The 21,225-nt window shown below is 41.3% G+C and overlaps 1 protein-coding gene across 3 annotated transcripts in view; it reads right to left on the reverse strand.

The window, feature by feature from the left end:
• The window catches only part of LOC109521804 (aryl hydrocarbon receptor-like), an 84,705-nt gene that overhangs the window by 8,093 nt on the left and 55,387 nt on the right, over positions 1-21,225 (reverse strand). For all 3 annotated transcript variants that reach the window (XR_002169434.1, XM_019879859.1, XM_019879858.1), the window contains exons 3-9: positions 7,683-7,789; positions 7,242-7,331; positions 7,038-7,146; positions 3,350-3,477; positions 3,064-3,266; positions 2,883-2,992; positions 1,943-2,084 (exon numbers count right to left, since the gene is read on the reverse strand). Coding sequence is in view for 2 of the 3 variants with exons in the window: in XM_019879859.1 (XP_019735418.1) it covers positions 1,943-2,084; positions 2,883-2,992; positions 3,064-3,266; positions 3,350-3,477; positions 7,038-7,146; positions 7,242-7,331; positions 7,683-7,789 (889 nt within the window). In the remaining variant the exon portion in view is untranslated. The remainder of the gene's footprint in view (positions 1-1,942; positions 2,085-2,882; positions 2,993-3,063; positions 3,267-3,349; positions 3,478-7,037; positions 7,147-7,241; positions 7,332-7,682; positions 7,790-21,225) is intronic.

A 21,225-nucleotide genomic window follows, 5' to 3' on the forward strand; every position in this document is an offset into this window, starting at 1 on the left:
GTAAAGTGTCCTTGAGTGTTTTGAAAGGCGCTTATAAATGTAATGTATTATTATTATTATTATTATTATTTTATGTCCGAAGGGCGACTTTTCAAGGAGCCAACCTCCGGAGATCTACCGGTCCAGTGTCAACATCTGACCCCCCCCCCCCCCACCACCACACACACACATTAAAACACTAAAAGTCCCAGGGCCAAGCCATTTGGCTTTAATACATAGAACCAAAAATGAACCAAACTGAAAAAAACAGCTACGAAACAGGTAGATCTCTATTTGAAAAAAGGAAATCACTTCCTACCTCAGTCGCCTGGCTTTGATCCCAATGTCATTTTGCAATCTCAGAATCTCATCCTCAAGAGTGGGGCTTTCAAAGTCGAAAAGTGATTTGACTTTGGCGGCAATGTCACCAACGTCAATATTTGCACCAACTGGATAACACATATAGCTAACTACAGGCTCGATGGATGCAAAGTCAGTAAAACGCCTCTCAAGCTCTCACGAGATGCTCTGAACATGCTCCTCATAACATGCACTGTCAAGCTGTGTCACACCTTTCCCTTGACGTTGTATTTCTGCTTGCATGTAAGGAAGTTGCACAGGTTACCAAGCCGCAGCCGGTGGTACATCAGCTTTAGCTTGCTTTTAAATGTGCTCACTGAACTCATCATTTTGACTACATCTTTACCCTGACCCTGCAGCTCTAAATTCAATTCACTGAGCTGGCCAGTGAGATCAGTGAGGAAAGATTAATCTAAAAGCCACTGTTTTGTCCTGCGAACAAATCCCATGAAAGCATTAAAAATATTCTCACCCCTGGTGTATACTTTTAATGGCAAAATGGTGAGTAGCTCTTCATTGGTACTTCATTGGTGGCAAATTGTAGTTCTTGGGTCGTTTCCTCTCAGCCAGGGGTGACGTACGATGTATTGGGCACCCCTGCCTTGACATCAGAGGTAATTCGCTGAGTAGCTTAGCGTTTAGCTCCATTGTTTGTGCATGAGTCGTGATTCAGTCATCTGATTGGTTGCCCTCCGTGTCAATCAAGTAACGGGATTGATGATAGGCTGACGTAGTACGTCCTGTGTATTTAGCGCAGTTGTTTGAATGGCACTCCAACCGACAAGGCATTTTCAACGCTTGTCGTGTGAAACCCCGGGAGCCGCATTGCCAAAGAGCCGCTGTAATCGCTAGCTGCTCGCTACTGTTAACAGCGGTTAACTTCCAGCAGCGTTTCCAACTCATCGGTAAGGAAAGTAGCTATTGGCTGTCCGAAATATTGCTCAATGATGTCATCAGTGCGTGTGATTTACTTGGATCAATGTTTTTTTCTTTTGTAATTTTTATTTGTTGATGTAGTTGTTTGAATGGCACTCCAACCGACAAGGCATTTTCAACGCTTGTCGTGTGAAACCCCGGGAGCCGCATTGCCAAAGAGCCGCTGTAATCGCTAGCTGCTCGCTACTGTTAACAGCGGTTAACTTCCAGCAGCGTTTCCAACTCATCGGTAAGGAAAGTAGCTATTGGCTGTCCGAAATATTGCTCAATGATGTCATCAGTGCGTGTGATTTACTTTGTTGTGATGTTTTTGTCTTTTGTAATTTTTATTTGTTGATGTTTTTTTAATTTATTTCAGACAAAGAAAAAATTCTCATTTACATCAAGCCCAGATTGTAAAACTGGCGCGATCAGCCAGCAGCGGCTTTATTTGGGGGTGGGGCCACAACAGCTCCCGGCGCTGCTCATTGAGAACAATGTGCTTTCACCACAAAGACTCCAAAAGTCTCCAATAACACCTGACAAAGTCGCTAGATTGTTACTAGTCACTTTTTGGGAAAAAAAGTCGCTCGAGAGGATCTGAATACTCACAACATATAGTGTCAAAGTCGCTATGTTTGGCGACACTGACTTCCTGTCAGTGTCGCATTAGGACAGCAACACTCACACTATAGCTCGCTGGTAGGCGATGATGAAGTCGGGTCTTCCTCCTTTGTAGATCAGCTTGGCGTTGGCTTTGACCCAAACCCAGCTTCCTGACTTACTCAAGAGACGGAAAGTCGTCAGGCCGCTTTCTCCAGTTTTAATCACTGTGAAATGCACACACAGACAAACACACACACACACACACACACACACACACACACACACACACACACACACACACACACACACACACACACACACACACACACACACACACACACACACACACACACACACCGTGCTCTACAGTTAGCAGTAGCAGCAGTTGATGACGCTTAACTCCATATTGCCAAGTGTAGAGATGAAAGTGGACTTTCCTGAAAATACAAATGCGATATATATACATATTTTAACTGACTTGCCGGGTTTGTCGACTTTTCTAATGTGGTCGGACAAAAAATCTCCGTTCAAGTCCTTTTCCTCAAGCCATGAGCACTTGAACGTGTTCCTAACACTCATGTCTATTGCACGTATGTCAGCTTGCCTGTCTACCTGTTTGAACATTGCGCTGGGGCCGTACCTGGTTGAATTAATTGGTTTACACAAAATGCTATTCAAATACTGGACATTCAATGATTAATCTGCCTTTTGTGTGCACACATGCACCCTTTGTGGCTTCCGTTCTCACCTAAATTTTGAAATCTCCGAGATATGGCGAGACCATGAGAATGCAAGGGGATGGGTGTTACTGTGACTAGTATTCGTGCCTCAACATGGCTACGCTCGTGAAAGCAAAACAGCGAACTCAAACGCGTGTTCATTCAATGTTGTCAACTAATATTAATTTTTGGCAATTTTTCCTCAATTTTCCAGAGGAAATTTCATGAAAATTTGAAAATCCGGAATTCCGGGAAAATCCGGAGGACTTTCATCTCTAAAAGTATCAAAATTGTCTCACATACTGCGCATGTGGTTGTCGGCACAGTACATCATGTCAGCGGCGTGGATAAACTGGTAGCCGGAACCTTTCATGCACAGCTCTGTCTCTGAATAGCCCAAAATAATCTTCCCCCTGCAGAGAACAAAAAAACAAAAAAAATGTAAAAACAAACAACGTTGGGTGAGTGGAGTGTTGTGTGTCACCTGTTGTCAACGCCCATCGGTGTGAAATCCAGCTTGTGCTTGGTCTGAAAGAGCAACATTTTGGAGCGTATCTCTACAATGGATGGAGACTGAACGGGCGTGGCGATGGCAAAGAGCGCGAGCTGCGGTTTCATGTGTGACCCATTGTCCCTGAAGATGTTTTGGCCATGCAGGTACTTGAGTCGTCCCTGGAACTTGAGAGCCTGGTACAAACGCGACAGAACCAAACCGCACAATTTACATCAAGCGACTCTTTCGGGCATTTGCAGGTGATGGCATTTCTCACTAAAAAGCCAGACGAGTTGTCCAGGAGGCAACGGAAGCGACACACAAAACCTCTCTCCAGGAAGGATGAGTTTTCCGGAGGAAGTTGATCAGGACTGTAGAACTCTGTGTTCCTGCACTCCTCCAAGCCTGACAAGACGGGAAGACCGCATCAGTCATGTACATTTAAAATGAAAATAAAAAATACTGTAGGGTGATTAAAATAATGAGTGAGACTCAAAATTCTAATTGTACAGGACCTGTTCAGTCCGTACATGGAAAAATTATCAAATCTTTTATTCCTTACAGAAAATGAAGTTAAAGAAATATGAAGCTGTAGAAAAAAAACTAGAAAAGTTGTGCTTTAGAAATTCCAAGCCTTTAATGTGTAAACAATTTTTTAACACAACTGGAAACTGCAATTCCAGCCCAGGACCATCGGACTACATTCCAAAACAGTACATCTACATTGGAGGTGAAAGATTAAGAAAACATGGAGCTGTCCCCCCCTTTACGGTAGGGCTGAACAAATTTGGAAAATAGTCTAATTGCGTTTTTTTTTAACTCAGTATTGCAAAATTTAAATAAGCAGATCAGAAAATGGATGCATGGATGGATAATTCAATTGAACATCCGATCATTTTGCGGTTGTTTTCCAAGTCAAAATGTTTTTCAAGTTGTATGTTAAGGTGTTTAAATGTAGTTTCAGTAAAGCTACCCAGTACTTTTTAAAATGGCAAAATGACATCAAAACTATTAAATATAAAAAAGAAACTCTGGGGGGGAAAAATAATAATCTTCTTCTTCTCCTTTCGGCTCGTCCCAGTCCAGGGGTCGCCACAGCGAGTCATTAATTTCCATCTGTCCCCGTAAACCGTCCCATCAACTCGCATGGTCGTCTTGGCAAAAGTTTTACGCCGGATGCCATTCCTGACGCAACCCTCCCCATCTCTCCGGGCTTGGGACCGGCACCGGCTGGGTTGGGGGGGGATAATAATAATAAAAAATAAATAAATAAAGCTACTTTTGTTTTTTCCTGCTTTGCTTCTGATTGTTGTTGTTTACTGTTCTGCTGATAAATGCGTTTTGGTGTTGTGTTTTTTTTTAAAGCACATTAGTTGCTCTGTGGCTGAAATATGCTATATAAATAAAGCTGCCTTGCCTATATATATATATATATATATATATATATATATGTTTTTTTCCCCAGCTATTTCAGCCATCAGATTGTTTGTTGAACATTGCGGCGGATGACTTGACTTCCAATTGGGGCTGGCCTGACCTAACTTTCAGCGTGCAAAAGTACGATGACAAAAGTGCGATATTCATTTCCCGTCAATGTTACAACCTCTAATTTTCCATGCGTCTGAGCATTCACACAAACTATCTGAGCATTCATTTGGATCACGGTGAGCAACATCAGACATACACATGGCGCCAAAACAGGATCTGACACCTATCAAAAACTGAGATTGGAACAAATTACATCAGGGGTCACCAACGTGGTCACTGCGGGGCCCAGGTTGACCCCAAGGACCACATGAGTAGCATGCGGGCCTGCTCTAAAACTAGCTCACCAGTGATGGAAGATTATTTTCCTGGAATCCTGCTGAAGTGATCATTTGAAAATGTAAAGCCTGGCAAATATTTCTGAAAATAATGTGTTGTATCTGGTATTTATCTGTTTCCACATTACCGTATTTTCACGACTATAGGGCACACTCAAAAGTCTTAAATTTTCTCAAAAAATGCCTAATTATGCGGGGCGCCTAATCCCTGCACCGAGTTCCAAAATCTGTGAATGTTGCTGTGTGACTTCGATGAGCTTGACTATCTGATGTTATGCAGACACGCTGTTTATATTGAGGAAAGGCGGATGTAACTGAGGACGGCGTGTGAACGTTGAAGGGGAAGGGTGGGCATGAAAGAGGACACTCAAGGCACGCTCAACAGTAGGTGGATATAATACCGGTACGTGCATTGGGCAAAACAACTTCGGACCCCAGAAAATGGCACCTCTAAAGAGACCCGCCTTTGAAGCAATTTCAAGTGATCAGTTCTACAGAGGAACATGCCAATCGAACAGCTGTGACAGAATTTAAGATAAACGAATCCATGATTTGCAAGTGGAGGAAGCAGGAGAACGAGCTTCGCCAAGTCAAGAAGACGATGGAAACAAGGCAAGGTGGCCCGAGTTGGAAGACCAACTCCAGCAATGGATTCATGGTCAAAGAACAGCTGGGAGAAGGGTCTCTCATCAGATTGTTTGTTGAACATTGCGGCGGATGACTTGACTTCCAATTGGGGCTGGCCTGACCTAACTTTCAGCGTGCAAAAGTACGATGACAAAAGTGCGATATTCATTTCCCGTCAATGTTACAACCTCTAATTTTCCATGCGTCTGAGCATTCACACAAACTATCTGAGCATTCATTTGGATCACGGTGAGCAACATCAGACATACACATGGCGCCAAAACAGGATCTGACACCTATCAAAAACTGAGATTGGAACAAATTACATCAGGGGTCACCAACGTGGTCACTGCGGGGCCCAGGTTGACCCCAAGGACCACATGAGTAGCATGCGGGCCTGCTCTAAAACTAGCTCACCAGTGATGGAAGATTATTTTCCTGGAATCCTGCTGAAGTGATCATTTGAAAATGTAAAGCCTGGCAAATATTTCTGAAAATAATGTGTTGTATCTGGTATTTATCTGTTTCCACATTACCGTATTTTCACGACTATAGGGCACACTCAAAAGTCTTAAATTTTCTCAAAAAATGCCTAATTATGCGGGGCGCCTAATCCCTGCACCGAGTTCCAAAATCTGTGAATGTTGCTGTGTGACTTCGATGAGCTTGACTATCTGATGTTATGCAGACACGCTGTTTATATTGAGGAAAGGCGGATGTAACTGAGGACGGCGTGTGAACGTTGAAGGGGAAGGGTGGGCATGAAAGAGGACACTCAAGGCACGCTCAACAGTAGGTGGATATAATACCGGTACGTGCATTGGGCAAAACAACTTCGGACCCCAGAAAATGGCACCTCTAAAGAGACCCGCCTTTGAAGCAATTTCAAGTGATCAGTTCTACAGAGGAACATGCCAATCGAACAGCTGTGACAGAATTTAAGATAAACGAATCCATGATTTGCAAGTGGAGGAAGCAGGAGAACGAGCTTCGCCAAGTCAAGAAGACGATGGAAACAAGGCAAGGTGGCCCGAGTTGGAAGACCAACTCCAGCAATGGATTCATGGTCAAAGAACAGCTGGGAGAAGGGTCTCTACAGTCACCTTTCGACTGAGGGTAAAAACACTTGCAGTAGAAATGAAAGTCGAACATTTTCAAGGAGGTCCGTCTTGGTGTTTTTGTTTTATGAAATGGCACCAATTATCCATCCAGGAACGGACTTCTGGCGGACTACAAAGAAAAGCTGGCCACCTTCTGCTCCTCCTGCCATAAAAAGATTGCCGACAAACACATCCAGCCCAACCGCTGTGTGATTTTTTTTGGTCCATCCCACCATGAAATATTTCTGGAGGTCAGACTTTTGAAACTCTTATGAATTATCCTTGATTTTATCGAAAAAAAAAGAATAGACCCCAAACATTTTCCTAAAAACCTCCACACAAAATTGTGTCAGATATTTGCTCTGTTGTGCAAAATCCTGTACCTGACAACTTTGCGTGATCCAAGGCCACGTACCTTGTCCACCTGTGTCAGGTGGGTTTAGCGCAAAGTGGAGGTTTTGCCTGAACGTGGCACGGTCATCTGTGTGGATGAGCTCAAACACGCTCTGGTGGACCACGTCCGACTGTACGGGGAAAGACATTGTCATTGAACAGTCCACTTAACTCCGTAGTATGTAAAAAAAACAAAAAAAAAAAACAAATCAAGACAAACATTCACCTGCTGGAAGCCTAGGTACTCTTTGATGGTGGGCGAGGTATAGAACACGTACCCCTCAGATGTGACGACCAGCACAAAGCCATTCAGCGCCTGCACAGTCACACTTAAGTTACAATTTTACAGCCATTTCCTGATTCATCGAAATAGTTCTGCCTTTACAATGATAATGCTCGGTTTTGACAGACAGTTAAAAAAAGGAAACATTGAACACTACCTTCTTGTATTATTATGATTGTGGTCTACTATTTCTCAAGAAGGAAACGGACAAATAAAACTAATATCTTATTCATACAGACAGAATGTTTGATACAACACTTGTATTGGAGCTTACCACGTTGTTGAGGTGTACCTAAAATGTGGCTGCTATAGTGCTACACAGAAATACATTGTAAAATAGGACATTGTTGACATGGCAGAATTGGACTTGGCTTTGTCTATTACCTGGAGTAGGAGGTCTCCCTCAGAGAAGCCTTGGGTCACCAAGTTGTTCCCATTGGACGCGTTGTTGGCTCCAGGAAATCCACTGCTTGTGTTGTTCTTTATCGTGGCTACAAGAGTGAGAAGGTTAAACATTACACGTGGGATACGTGGTGGCGCTCGTATTCAAAGCACTTGCTGAGTTTGAAGAAGATATTTGATTGCTTATGCAGCTGGTGTGATTATCCACTTTAGTGGCAGGAGAGCAAAAAAAAAAAAATGTGCCTTGGCTTGTTTGACACAAAATCTCGTTTTGTAATCCCCACTTTAACCAGACGTCTTCAAAGAGGTAATAGTGGACCACTGGCTTGTTTTCCAAGGCCACAAACCAAATCCAACCTTCGTTAAACTGATTATGAGCTAGTTGTAACTCCAAACCTTGTTTGAGTGCACATACTGCAATTTTTTTCCCTCTTGCACATTGAGCTCAGCGACCAGTCAGGTTCCCGCATATTTACTTTGGCATCTTGTGCCACTATTGTGTAAGCACATCACTGTTATGGGCGGAGCTGCTTATCAGTGCACTTGAGACACTTCCCATGAGGCTGCATTTCAAAAGACTATTGTAGCTTACTTAAAACATTTGTTATGTTCCTCTTCCAAGCACAATGCTTTGTATTTTTAAAAAAACAATTGTTCAAAATACATGATTTCAACACAACTACATCCAAAAGTGGGGCTAATGGCACAATGAAGTGCCAATTGGTGCAGTCTCTTGTTTTTGTTACAGTCTACTTGTTGGACCACACGGGGGCAGTAATCTACCACATACAGGGGATAAAGCTGTGGTGAAAAAAGGTTTGACACGTAGGACTGATTTTATCATGCACATTACTGCCACACAAAGAAGTGTAGTAGAACACTACGTCGTCGTTTTTATTCAAACTAGTCAGACAGATATACCGTATTTGACATTGCGCCTCTTTGGAGGAGATCTGGGCGTTACTGAGCGACTCCCTCGTTCATAGTTTCACATGTATGCAAATCACATATGGGTCATAGGTTGTATTCTCTCTTAGTTGCAGACAGAGTAGGGTAGTGTAGGGAGTCAATAAAACACATTTAGTTTTTTGACTTATGTTTGTCTTGCGGCACCATGAGGCTGGATCGAGACGTCTCGCTGGTGTCTAGTTGAAATGACTCACGTACAGAAAAAAAAAAAGTAAAACAATCTCTCTTTCCTGTCTCTGTGCGGAGCTTTTACAGTCCTTTAGTAAGCAATCACTTGTGAGAGAACTTCCCTGATGTGGATGGTACATACGGGAACATCACAGGAAGTGGCCGATCCCAAATGGACCATCCAGTCCAGTCACGCCAACTCATTTTCGAGGGTAGGAGACACCCACCTCCCCAAATAAACATGCATTGCAGTCCTTCAATCCAACCACTGGCAACAGTATGATGTCATCAGAGACAAGAAGAAGAATATCCCCTTCATAGTTCAGTTCTAACAAATCCAGCGCAAAAAACAGCACAGACTGGCTGCTCCTATTCCATATCTGGAAAACCCACCAAGAGTCTCTCTATTGTTTTTTTCCCTCCCCTTCATTCAGACGTCGCGTGAGTAAGGGGGCCTTACAGGGGCCTCATGTTTGTTTTCATTTGAGTTTTCTTCCCCAGCGGTGAACCTTCTCTCCCATCCCTTTCTATTATCAACTTGCTTGACAATTTCTGCTGCCGCTCCGTGCAAACATCCAACAGGAATTCCTTCCAAGATGGGCTTGATGCCTCATGGATCCTTGCCAGCATCTCTTGCAGACGAGAACTTGTTTTAATTGATCATTTCCTGCTTTTTTGGATCTGAGGAAGCACAAGTCAGGATTTCAGCCTGGCTTGACATTTGTATCAAGACAGCAATAGACTAGAGCATTAGAAAAATGAAACTTGTCGTTTTTTTCCTTGTTGTGATTCTGTATTTTTTTTTGAAGACTTATTTGTCCTGTTGCATTGAGACCATACACCTAAATACATCACAAATCTAATTATCCAGAATACCATGCCGCTTTGTGAAAGTACACACAGTTTTTAGCAATATCCAGAGGTGAGAATAAGGCACATATATGCAAGTCATAAGCAAGTCTCAAGTTACTGTGGCAAAAATTAGCAAGTAGAGAACTGTACAACATAAATTTTCAGCAAATCAAGTGAAGTCAGTACTTGCATTCAGTACGTCAAGTCAAAGCATCCAGACCTTGCTTAGTTCTGCACCAATTCGGAGTCAAGTCACTTGAATTTGAGTCCCGTAATTTTCCATTTTCATCCATTTTCTGATCGGCTTTATCCTCATAACGGTCGTGGGGCATACTGGAGCCTATCCCAGCTGTCTTCGGGCAGTAGGCAGGGTACACCCTGAACTGGTTGCCGGCCAATCGCAGGGCACACTGAGACGAAAAACCATCTGCACTCACACTCACACCTAGGGACAATTTTGAGTGTTTTATCAGCCTGCCATGCATGTTTTTGGAATGTGGGAGGAAACCAGAGTACCCAGGGAAAACCCATGCAGGCACGGGGAGAACGTTCAAAGTCCACAAAGGAAGGCCACAGCTGGGTTCGAACCCTACACCTCTACACTGAGGCAGACGCGCTAACCAGTCAATCACCGGGCCGCCCTCCTGTAATTTTCAGACTGTAGATTTTAAGTTGTTAATGTTTTCATAGTTTGGTTGGTCCTGCAATCTATACCAAGGTGTGACTTTCCTGGTATCTTATAAGACATGGGTCTTAGACAAATTGAAATAATTATGAAATTTGGCAAATTGTGACTTCGGAGGTTTTGGCCAGCCAATGATTTATTAAAATTTGAGCTCGTAGTGGTACCCAAAATCCTCATACCGTAATCGTTTTGAACTTCTTTTGGCGTTTGGTAAATACTTTTGATGCATTAACTCAGGTGTCCAGAAGGTGGCAGTAATGTACCAAAAGTATTTGAAAGTAAGTCAGAAAGTAGGACAAATGGAAGAACAAGAAATGGAAGGAGGAGATGAAGAAGTAGTCATGCATTCAACCGGTGGCCGCACCAAAAGTATTTGTGAACCACCAAAATAATGTAGAGCAGTGGTTCTCAACCTGGGTTTGATCGAACCTCGGGGGTTTGGTGAATCCGTCTCAGGGGTTCGATGGAGCCTTTACCTCGGAGGTTAAGACACACCTGACTCAACATGTCAATTAGTTATGACACGCCCGCGGCAGATGACCACATTACGTCGTCAATGAGTGACTGTCGTGATAATATGTCGTGTGATTTTTTTTTTAAATAATTTTTTTAATACAAGCTAACGACGTCGAGCAAAAAATAAAAAATAAAAAACGGTTGGACGAATATTTGCAACATGGATTCACATGCATCACGGAAAGTGATGGGAGTCAGTGTCCTATCTGCATGATTTGTCATGCCAAGTTGAACAACTCAAAACTGAAGGAACACTTCTTGAATCCTCCTGACTACCATATTTTTATTTTTCACGAATGAAGGGTTCGGTGAATGTGCATATGAACTGGTTGGGTTCGGTACCGCTAACAAGGTAAATAACCACTGATGTAGATTAAGAAATGGAAGCAGAAGACGGTGGAGCAGTCAAAGCAAAAAAATGTAATGCTCGTTTGAGCATGTGGCTTGCTAACACAACAAGGATTTACAGCACCAAAAGTAGCAATAACCAAACAGGGTTCTACCTTTGGGCACAAGCCTACACGGGACTGTAGTTTAAGTACTGTAAGCCATTTTGAAAGAATACATTTTTTTTTTTTTTTTTACATTTTTTAAAAATTTTATACTGTTGATGAAAAGTGGTGGAATTGAACCTCTGCACTGTGAGGTCGACGCGCAAACCAAAATAGCCAATATCGAAGCCATAATTGATTGGAAATTGTGATTATCACAAGGGCTGCAACTCTTGAATATTTGTGTATTTGACATCCAACTCTTGAATATTTGTGTATTTGACATCAGTAGGATCATTTTGTGACAGCGCAAAGTCGGAAAGAAGTTTAAAGTTAGCCGTTACGCCGTGACACACTGCCAAAACAACTTCAAAATAAAAGCATACCACGGCATTGCTGTCCATATATGGTATTATTTGGTAAGTTAAGGTTCATTTTTGAAGTTGGCCTATTTAACGCATTGGCGGTGTGTTACTGTCACGTATTGCATGATCTATTGTTGTTCGGTTGGCTTGACTACTTCTTTCTGACAGTGTACACATAAATAAGTGGGTACTCGAAGTACCAAGGTACCCAAATTACTCAAGGAGTTATTTCAGCCCATATTATTACAAATTCATAGCTACTTGCATTGATTTCTGGACAAGTCAATTTGGGCCACTTCACGACATAAAAAGTGGTAGAAAAGCCTGAGTCCTGAACTGATTCTTACAAACTTGGGCTTACTTTGTTTGTGGTACAAATCTCTAACAAAATCTTCTATTTTGACAATAGGTGGTTATTGAGTAACTCATGATCTCCGGTTTTGGACGAGTATGAAACTTGTTTGACCGCTGTGTGCACGTCTGTTGTTCACAGTGGTCCAACGATTGCTCAGGGAATTTATGTGAATGCTCAGACGCATGTAAAATTCGAGGGAACATTGGCAGCAGTGCTACTACTTTGCGGTGTTTACATCACCTGCAAATGCTGGTGTACTTGCACGGTAACAGGAAAACGAATGGAAAAATGTACACGATATGTCACTCAACAGCATACACTCAACAACAGCATTCCATGAAAACAGGTTGAACTGCCAGATATTTTAAATGTTATATTTCCATTGGATATTTGTGTTGTGTATACGTTGTATTTTATTTTCATTTGCTTTTATTCATTTGATTGAGCTTTTTCCATATAAAATGCTATAGATAAATGGAGGAATGAAAATTTGTTATTAATTTACTGTGTTTTTAAGGGGAAAAAAGGTATATGGATTACAGTGGCATACACAGTAAAATGAGCTATATTGGAATTCAACATTTTTGTCAAGATTGGCTAGTACGTGTAACAAAGTGACAAAATTAAGGGACAAACATTTTGCCAAATGAAACAGCAATGTTTTATATAACACAATGGAACAATGTGAGTTCTTGTGGTGGAGCAAAGGCAGAAAAAAATAAAATCCACACCCACACGAGTTCTGGATTCCACAAAAACGCTTTCCGTTTATTCAAGATGTAATTTATTAGGGCCAGTTGTAAGGCACCTAGTGGTTCATAAAAGAATCAAATATAGGAAACAACAAGTCAAGTCAAGTTAAGTCAACTACAACTTTATTGTCAAATGCGCTGTGTGTGCAACATACAGCACAGATGAAATTTCTTCCCTCTCAACCAGACAACAAGACAACAAGAGGAGCCGCTGCAGGTGCCCGCGCCGCCATCAAAAGAACAGTTAACATAAAATAACAAAATAAGACAACACAACACATAAGACACAGACAGTCGTGCAATCTTAACCACTTTTTCTGCATATGCTTTGTTGTTTGATGCAGTTATAGATGAAAGAGGAGAGAATCAAAGTGTCCTTTCACCAGTGTATCAAAGACATCATGCTGAAAATGTGTACACGTCTGCTACAAGCTAAGTTTGAAAGCAAACAAGAAGCTGTAGCGTCCATTCACGAAAAGGAGATTGTCTCTCATCTCTCATCCCATGTAAATCTGCTTCAATTCCAAGCCGTGACTACCAGTTCCACATACGCATCGGCGCTCTGCGCTGATGCTCCTTTCTTCTCATCGTCAGCTCCTCAAGCCATGCATCCATCGAGCCGCAGGCTGTCCAACAGCACCGACCTTTCCGCTGAACAAAGCGGGGCTGTGAAAATGCTGCCCATTACAGGCGCAAAACACAATCCCCCCCTGGCTGTCCGGCAAAGACAGTCAAATGGCACCAACATTCCTCCCAATCAAAATCAATGCTGGTAAATGTGTGCTGCCGAGAAGGCATAACCACCAAGCACAGATTTTTCTTCTTTGACGAATGTCGTGATGCTGAAAATGCTGAAAAAAAATCCACATCAGGTCCACACGACGTAACAACAAAAACATGTGACAAAACAAAAGACAAAAACAACAAAAAAACCAAGGCTCTTGAAGAGCACTTGCCGACGGCTGCCTACTCGGGCGCCATCTTGGAAAAAAAACACACAAACAAAAAATCATGTAAAGCTCGGCTATTGCTGATTTAGCTGGCGATATCCCTTTATCAGATTTTGCTTGCTGTGACTTGGAATTCCTGCACATTTTTTTTCAAAATCAGGTGATGAAGTTTGTTAAAAGGCAAACGCAGTGGTCTACGATGTCAGTTGAATCAATGGCACGCAACGCTACAAATCATGTGATGTTATTCAGCCAATCAGGAGTAGATAGGAAACAGCTCAAGACACTTATTTATTGTTTTTACTCTCTTTGTTGTTCAATGCCTAAATTTTCTCCATGTACAGCTTTTTGTATGCAGCGGTGGTTGTTTTAAAGTGCTCTATGAATAAAGTTGCAGTGGGTTTATCCTCCTAGATGAGGGATCATTTATGGTGTGTTTATCCGAGTTTTCTGCTGAATACAAATGAAACCTGACAGTTCTGAACAAAAACTGGTATTTTAATACCATTCATAGCGTCCACAATGAGCGCGTTCAAAAAATATTAATTTGGTAGAAAAATCCTACGTTCAGTTCAAGTTCACCCAAAATCCGAACACATTCAAGAACTTTCATTTATTGAACTCATTCAGGTATAACACTGAGTATAATCTATAGTATAATCTATAGTATAAAATGTATACTCTATTTGAAAATGTGTTCAAAAAAAAAAGAAAAACAACTGCATGACAATCATAAGCCTATAGAAGAAAATTATGATGGAAAATACCGTATTGGCCCGAATATAAGACGGCCCTGATTATCAGACGACCCCCTCCTTTTCAAGACTCAAGTTTGAAAAAAGACTTTTTGAACCCCAAATTAATTTTTTATACAGAAAATAATTACAGTACATCTGAAACAAATGATTATAACAGTATATTTGAAAGAGAGAGCATGTAATTTTGCCTCATTCAAATCTAAAGTGCAATCACATTCGTAAATGAATGGCTTCTGGTTTTTGCAATGTAAATTACATCATAACTTCTCCTCAGCTGCCGGTTAACCTGGCCGATCTTCGACCCACTTTTCTCCTGATTGTCACTACGTTTCTCCATTTTCTGTTATCTCTTCTATTATTTTCTTCTCTTTTCCTTCTTACCGCTATGTTTTATTTTTCTTCTTCGTGCTACTGCTATTTTTAGTTTTATTCTTCGTGGCAGGGGTTCACTTTGGCCTGGGACGTCAAGTTCAGCAGATATTTGGCGCCATCTAGTATCGTGAATGGGTATAATGTCTAGACCGCGAATATAAGACGACCCACACTTTTTCAGTCTTATTTCAATGCAAAAAACACCGTCTTATATTTGGGCCAATACGGGCCAATACGGTAGATCAGAGAATCGTGACTTACAAAATAAAATGTCTGCTACACATTTTGTTTTCTGCTTTTCAAGTATAATTGGATGTCGAACTAACATGGCTAATAGATAATTTAACTGAATTGCAAAAATTAAAAGATTTAATGTAACAGTGGCCACCCTTAAAAATTAGAGCTGTGATGAAAAATCGTGAAGAAAATCTGCATTGGTCCTCTGTTCCATTTACTTTTATTGCTTCACTCACTCAGTTGGCTCTTTGAGAACCACTGACAGTTCATTGTGAAACAAATAACAATGGCCCTAGTTATTCGATCAAAGGTTACGTTTATGCTGTGGTGACAATGAGAGTAATGAAAACCTGTGCGAAATATTGCTTTACAAAAAACAAATTGAAGCTAATGAGCTGTGTTACAGCGCAAGGGCAGCCGAACTTCTTGATGCTACTCAACTCATCTTGATTAATATGGCGCTTTCACAACACAAATGTGTTGTTAAAATACTTTATCATTACTTTCTTCTTGGTTAGATTAGATTTCATAGTAGATGGCTTTGTGATCACAATACTAATTGTGATCAAGAGAGGGAATGTTAAGATATGATTCCTCTCTGTTAGCTGGATTTGAAAGAAACAATGTAGAATGCTGTTGAAGATATTTCCTGCTTACTGTGATTACAATCACCTTTGGTACCCCCTCACCCCCACCACTTTTAGGACCCCTCCAGAGGACATGTCAACATCAAAAGAGGAACCGTTATCTCAAGTATCTGTGTTGCAGCGATCGAGGGACTGCGTTTTACTATGAGTACTATTGATCTCAGTCTCTTTCCTGAACATCTGTCTGCACACTTAAAACAACGTATGTAGTGTTAGAGTTTATCTTCTTCCTCCTTGGTTGATTAACGGGCCCCCTAAGTGTCTTCTGTTGTTCCCCCGCACCTTGGGTCGATCCCTGATCGCTGTTAAGCCCCCTTGGGAAGACCTCTTATCTCAGGATGTATACACAGTGGGGGTTCTGGAAATTGCCATCACACCAAATGGTGGGTAGTGGTGGTCTGGTCTCACCTCACCACTCCCAACTTCTTTTTAGCCACACCGGGTCAGATGTCATGTTACTTTCTTTGTTTCTGGGATTTGCATGAGAGGCGTACCTAACCGCCTCTCATTCTTATAAAATTGTTAATATTAACACAGGTTTCATTTAGGGCAAATATATTTTTCCCAGAAAGTTTTTCAAAGTCTCGTAGATTTGAGTCTTTCAGACTCCAAGCGTCTCCTGAATGTTTCGTACTTTGTAACCCGCTTCGTTTAATCAGATACACTTCAGTTTCTCTTCCGCGGCCATTAGTGTTCCTCTTTGTTTGGATACCATGATCTACAGGACGTAAACATTTTCATCTAGGTTTATTCACTGCAATAAAGAGTCACTTGCATGTCGCCGTTTTGAATCCAATGATAGAAAATATTGGCGCGGACACACATATTCCGTTGTGTCGAGCGGGAGTTGCTTGAGTTGGCGCTACTGCGGGCTTCCGTATGGCTTCCGGGTTCCGGAATTTCTGTTGTTATGAATCAATCGTTAATGTAATATAGTAGTCGAAAGTTTAATGCATACGTTTTTTTTAACCGGGAATTTCCATTTGACAGAGGTCCGCAGGTGGTAGATAAAATTTCTTCCTGTATCTCTCTCCCTCTCTCTTCGTCTCCTTCAACTAACTGCACCACCTGCCGTTGAAATGCCTGTCATTACAAGTCCAAATGAAATGAATGCAATCATTTACATCAAACCTTAATTGTGTATCAACCTTCGGTGGGCCAGATCTGGCCCGTGGGCCGTAGTTTGCCCATTTCTGACTTAGACACACACACACAACTATATATATATATATATATATATATATATATATATATATATATATTTACACATACATACATACACACACATTTATATTATTCAAAAAAGATTGTAGTACATGTACATCACAAGACTTTACACTTTTTCTAAACCGTCAATATTTAGAAACAAAAAAAAATGTTCTAGTACAAAAACAATTTCACTGTAATAATTGCTTCCTAATGTTGACCCATTGTCAATATAGTTACACTAATCATTGCATTTAAAAAAAAATCAGATGCCCATATCCATATAATATACAGTAATCCCTTGCGATAACACGGTTCCTCTTTCACGGATTTGCTGTTTCACGGGTTTTTTCCGTGCATATATATATATAGGTTGGCATGAGTTGAAGAGCGTCATCTGCACTTCAAAGTTCAGAAGTCTCTTTTCTGGATGCTTTCATCATCCACACACACACACGCACGCACGCACGCACACACACACACACACACACACACACACACACACACACATACCAATATCGACTTATACATACACATACACACCTATACATACACATACATATAACTCATGCAACTCGCCAGAAATACACAAGCATACTAGTACACTTTTGGAGCAAGAAGGAAGACGGCGGCTTTATTCTTGTGGAGAGTGACATTAATTCACTGTAATGTGTTTTATCGATAGTAGAAACTAAGAAGCGGAAATGGCATCTATTTGCATCAGGACTTTCTCCTTATGTCACCTTTTTCTATTGGGATATTGTAAGTAATCACAACTACCATTTATATGGTCGTAACTTTATCAGCTCACACTTGTAAACAGGTTATCCCGAATGTTTCAGAAACCGGAATTTTAACCTGAACCCAAATATTGACTGCATGTAAATGTGATAGTTTTTCATGGTTTGAAACCAGTTTCCATATTGTGGCTTACTTTCTGGTCTACTCAATTTAACCACACAACGCACTTAAAACTTAATGCTGTTAAGCTGATGTAGCTTACCTGTGTTTTTTCTTATCAAAGGAGGAAGTTAGGTGTCATATTTGTTGTGTCTAGTCCATTTTAGTTGCAAAACTTGCATGTTGCAGTTTTCTTTTTCCTGATTTAATAAAAAACATCATTCTTATGTCACAGGTTTAGAAGCTCCCTCTACAATATTTACTTCACAATGCAGATTTTCAACTGTTAACGGGCAAGACTCCAAATCTTGTGTTTCAAGTTTAAGTCGGAGTCTAAGCAAGTCCCAAGTCCTAAAATTGGCATTGTGAGTCTGACTTGATCCAAGTCAAATGCCCCACCTCAGGCAATATCCCACTTCACTACATGAATAAGGAGCATTTCAAATCAAAAGCATTTTAATTCCATTCCTCCTTAAGAGGAAAGCAGATAGCTAGAATCTGGTGTTTATCGCAGTGCATATCCACCAACCACAGCCCCCCCACCACTCATCAGTTTTGACCAACATGATATTTAACTATAAACTCATACTTCGCATGCAGCCAGAGAGTTACTTTCAGTGCTTTTTTTGGCTTTTTTAAAACCAAGTGTAATTTGACACCACGAGAGGCCCTCTTCTCTGCAGCTTCCTCTTTGCAGAAAATGGACCATTATGGGATTCGAGAAATGAACACATTTGACTCCAGGCAAACGTGGGAATGAGCTGAATTCATAGTGTGTGATTGCAGTGCATCATTGTTACGTCAAATCAATTTTGGGGAATTTAGGTGAAACTAAGGACATGACAACAACCCAAAGCACAACAACTTCAAAACAATGCCCTTGGAAAATGCATCAGAAAAAAAAAAAATAAATAAAAAATACTTCTTTGCCAGGATACAAGCTGGACATGCCACGACACACAACACAAATTTCTTGTCTTCTTAAACAAAGCTGTCGTCTGATTAGCCTTCAATGATGTACAGTTAGTAGTAACATATCCATGTTTGTGTTTTTTGGCATTAAAGGCATTGATGTCATGTTAATGAATGACCGAAATGTTTCATTTTTGTTTTCAAATGTTTCATTGTTGTATTCAATTCTACAGTCCCTTACAAAGGGAACTTGTGTCATCCTCTTGAGAGTGGTAGCATGTTATCTGTCGCTGTGGGGGCACAAGGGGAGTCAGAAGGGAAGAGGGAAGAGGTGGAAGGGGCGGGGTGGGGTGAGGAAATGCAGTCACGGCTTGGAGGTCTGCCAGACGGCGAGCAAGTATAACGCATGCCGGCAATGCAAAACGGGATATTATCTTGATTTGAAAACATTTAGTTCCAGTTGATCCTGTACAGAGATTGCTGTTCTCACGCATATGTGCAAGGAAAGGGCTGCAAATGGCAGCCAGCACAGTTGCTGGTTGCTCGCTCCAGAGTTTTAATCCTCCCTTCAGTTGTGTGACAAATCACCTAGTTTACGTTCAGGATTACCAAACAGCAAACACACTCTTATTTTGGTGATTCAACCACAGTGTCATGCAGATGTTTCGGGAAAGGATGGGGAATTTGGATGGAACTTTTTGTTCATGGAGATTGCAACTTCATCATTCCTATGTTCCAGTTCAGCAAGATTTATTTTCTTATCTTATTTTGTCATACAATTGCATGAACCTAGCAGCAGATAACTCAATAAAAAAAAATATAAAAAAAACACCAATTTTGACAGATCAAAAGAGCATAAAATTGTGACAAAGTACCTGCCTCGTCCAGTTAATGGGATTTTAAGTTTACAGTCAGAAATGACACACCACAGCGAGGAATTATAAATGCTAATGTCATGTATTTATGTCTATAATGTCATCCCATTCTGCCGAATGTACTGTACGCACTTCAAAACAATGACCTGTGTTCCAGAACCCACAAGGATGTAATGTCGGTTCAGGTGCTACCGGCTAACCGTGATAAACCAAATCCAAATGAAAATCAAGAGTGATCACACGCCATTCAGGTCCCAATATCTATGTGGTCAAGGAGGAGGTGGATAAACAAACAGCTGCTCTCTGCTGTCTGTGCTCTTTGTATCTGCATAAAAAGAAATCAGGTTTTGGCCGGCCTTCCGTGCAGAGGAAAAACCAGGCAGTCAACTCACGTCAATGTGATGATTCTTATCAGTCCCCTACCACACAAAAACATAATTCAAAAGAATCTGATACTTGCTGTAGCTGGTAATAGCCACAGTAAAATATTATTTTAGCCCAGGGGTATCAAACTAATATTCAGTGTAATAGTTACCCTTCATAGGGCCATGTGCAACTCTAAAACAAATGTAACTAAATACAACCTAATGTAATGTGAAAAGATTTATTTCTTCATGTTAGATACAGTGAGTGTTTTACTGAGTTACAAATATATGCATTTGTTCAGATGTTAAAAAAAAAAAAAGAATATGTTGCCCTGTTGTTATCCATTTTCCGATCCACTTTATCCCCACAAGGGTCACGAGGGGTGCTGGAGCCTATCCCAGCCGTCTTTGAGCAGTAGGCGGGGGACACCCTGAACCGGTTGCCAGCCATTCGCAGGGCACACAGACACGAACAGCCATCCACGCTCACACTCACACCTAGGGACAATTTAGAGTGTTCAATCAGCCTGCCGTGCATATCTTTGGAATGTGGGAGGAAACCGGAGTACCTGGAGAAAACCCACGCAGGCATGGGGCGAACATGTAAAGTCCACACGGGAAGGCCGGAGCTGGGATTGAACCTCTGCACTGTGAGGTCGACGCGCTAACCACTCGATCACCGGGCCGCCCCCGTTATTATAACCTAAATAATTTTAGGTTGTCATGTTAAGAAACCTATACAACTCCATCAATCAACAATAAAATTACCCAAGTGAATAAAGAAAAAATAGTGAACACTGGTTAGGGCAAACTTAAATTTGTTCCAAGCTGTTTTGTCGCAGTTGAGAGAGGCAGAATAACCGTCCAAGCAATAACTGTGAGCTGCTAAGAGCATAAGTGACAGTCGATGTACAATGACGAGGAACCAAATGGCTGCTTGAACAGAGCAAGCGTATGCGGTCGGGAGGGACATACCTTCAAAGACCTTCAGCATGAAGCGTTGAAAAAAAAATGCACCTTCGCAAAAAGATTTATGGCATCAGGCCATATCCTACTGACCACAAATAAAGCAAGCTTTTTAATTCTTGAAGACATGCTGCTTTTACCCGTGAAGCACAAACAGGTACAGTATTACTCTTCACATCCCTCT

This window comes from Hippocampus comes, unplaced genomic scaffold (assembly GCF_001891065.2).
Source record: "Hippocampus comes isolate QL1 unplaced genomic scaffold, H_comes_QL1_v1.1 scaffold201, whole genome shotgun sequence".
NCBI classification, from domain to species: domain Eukaryota; kingdom Metazoa; phylum Chordata; class Actinopteri; order Syngnathiformes; family Syngnathidae; genus Hippocampus; species Hippocampus comes.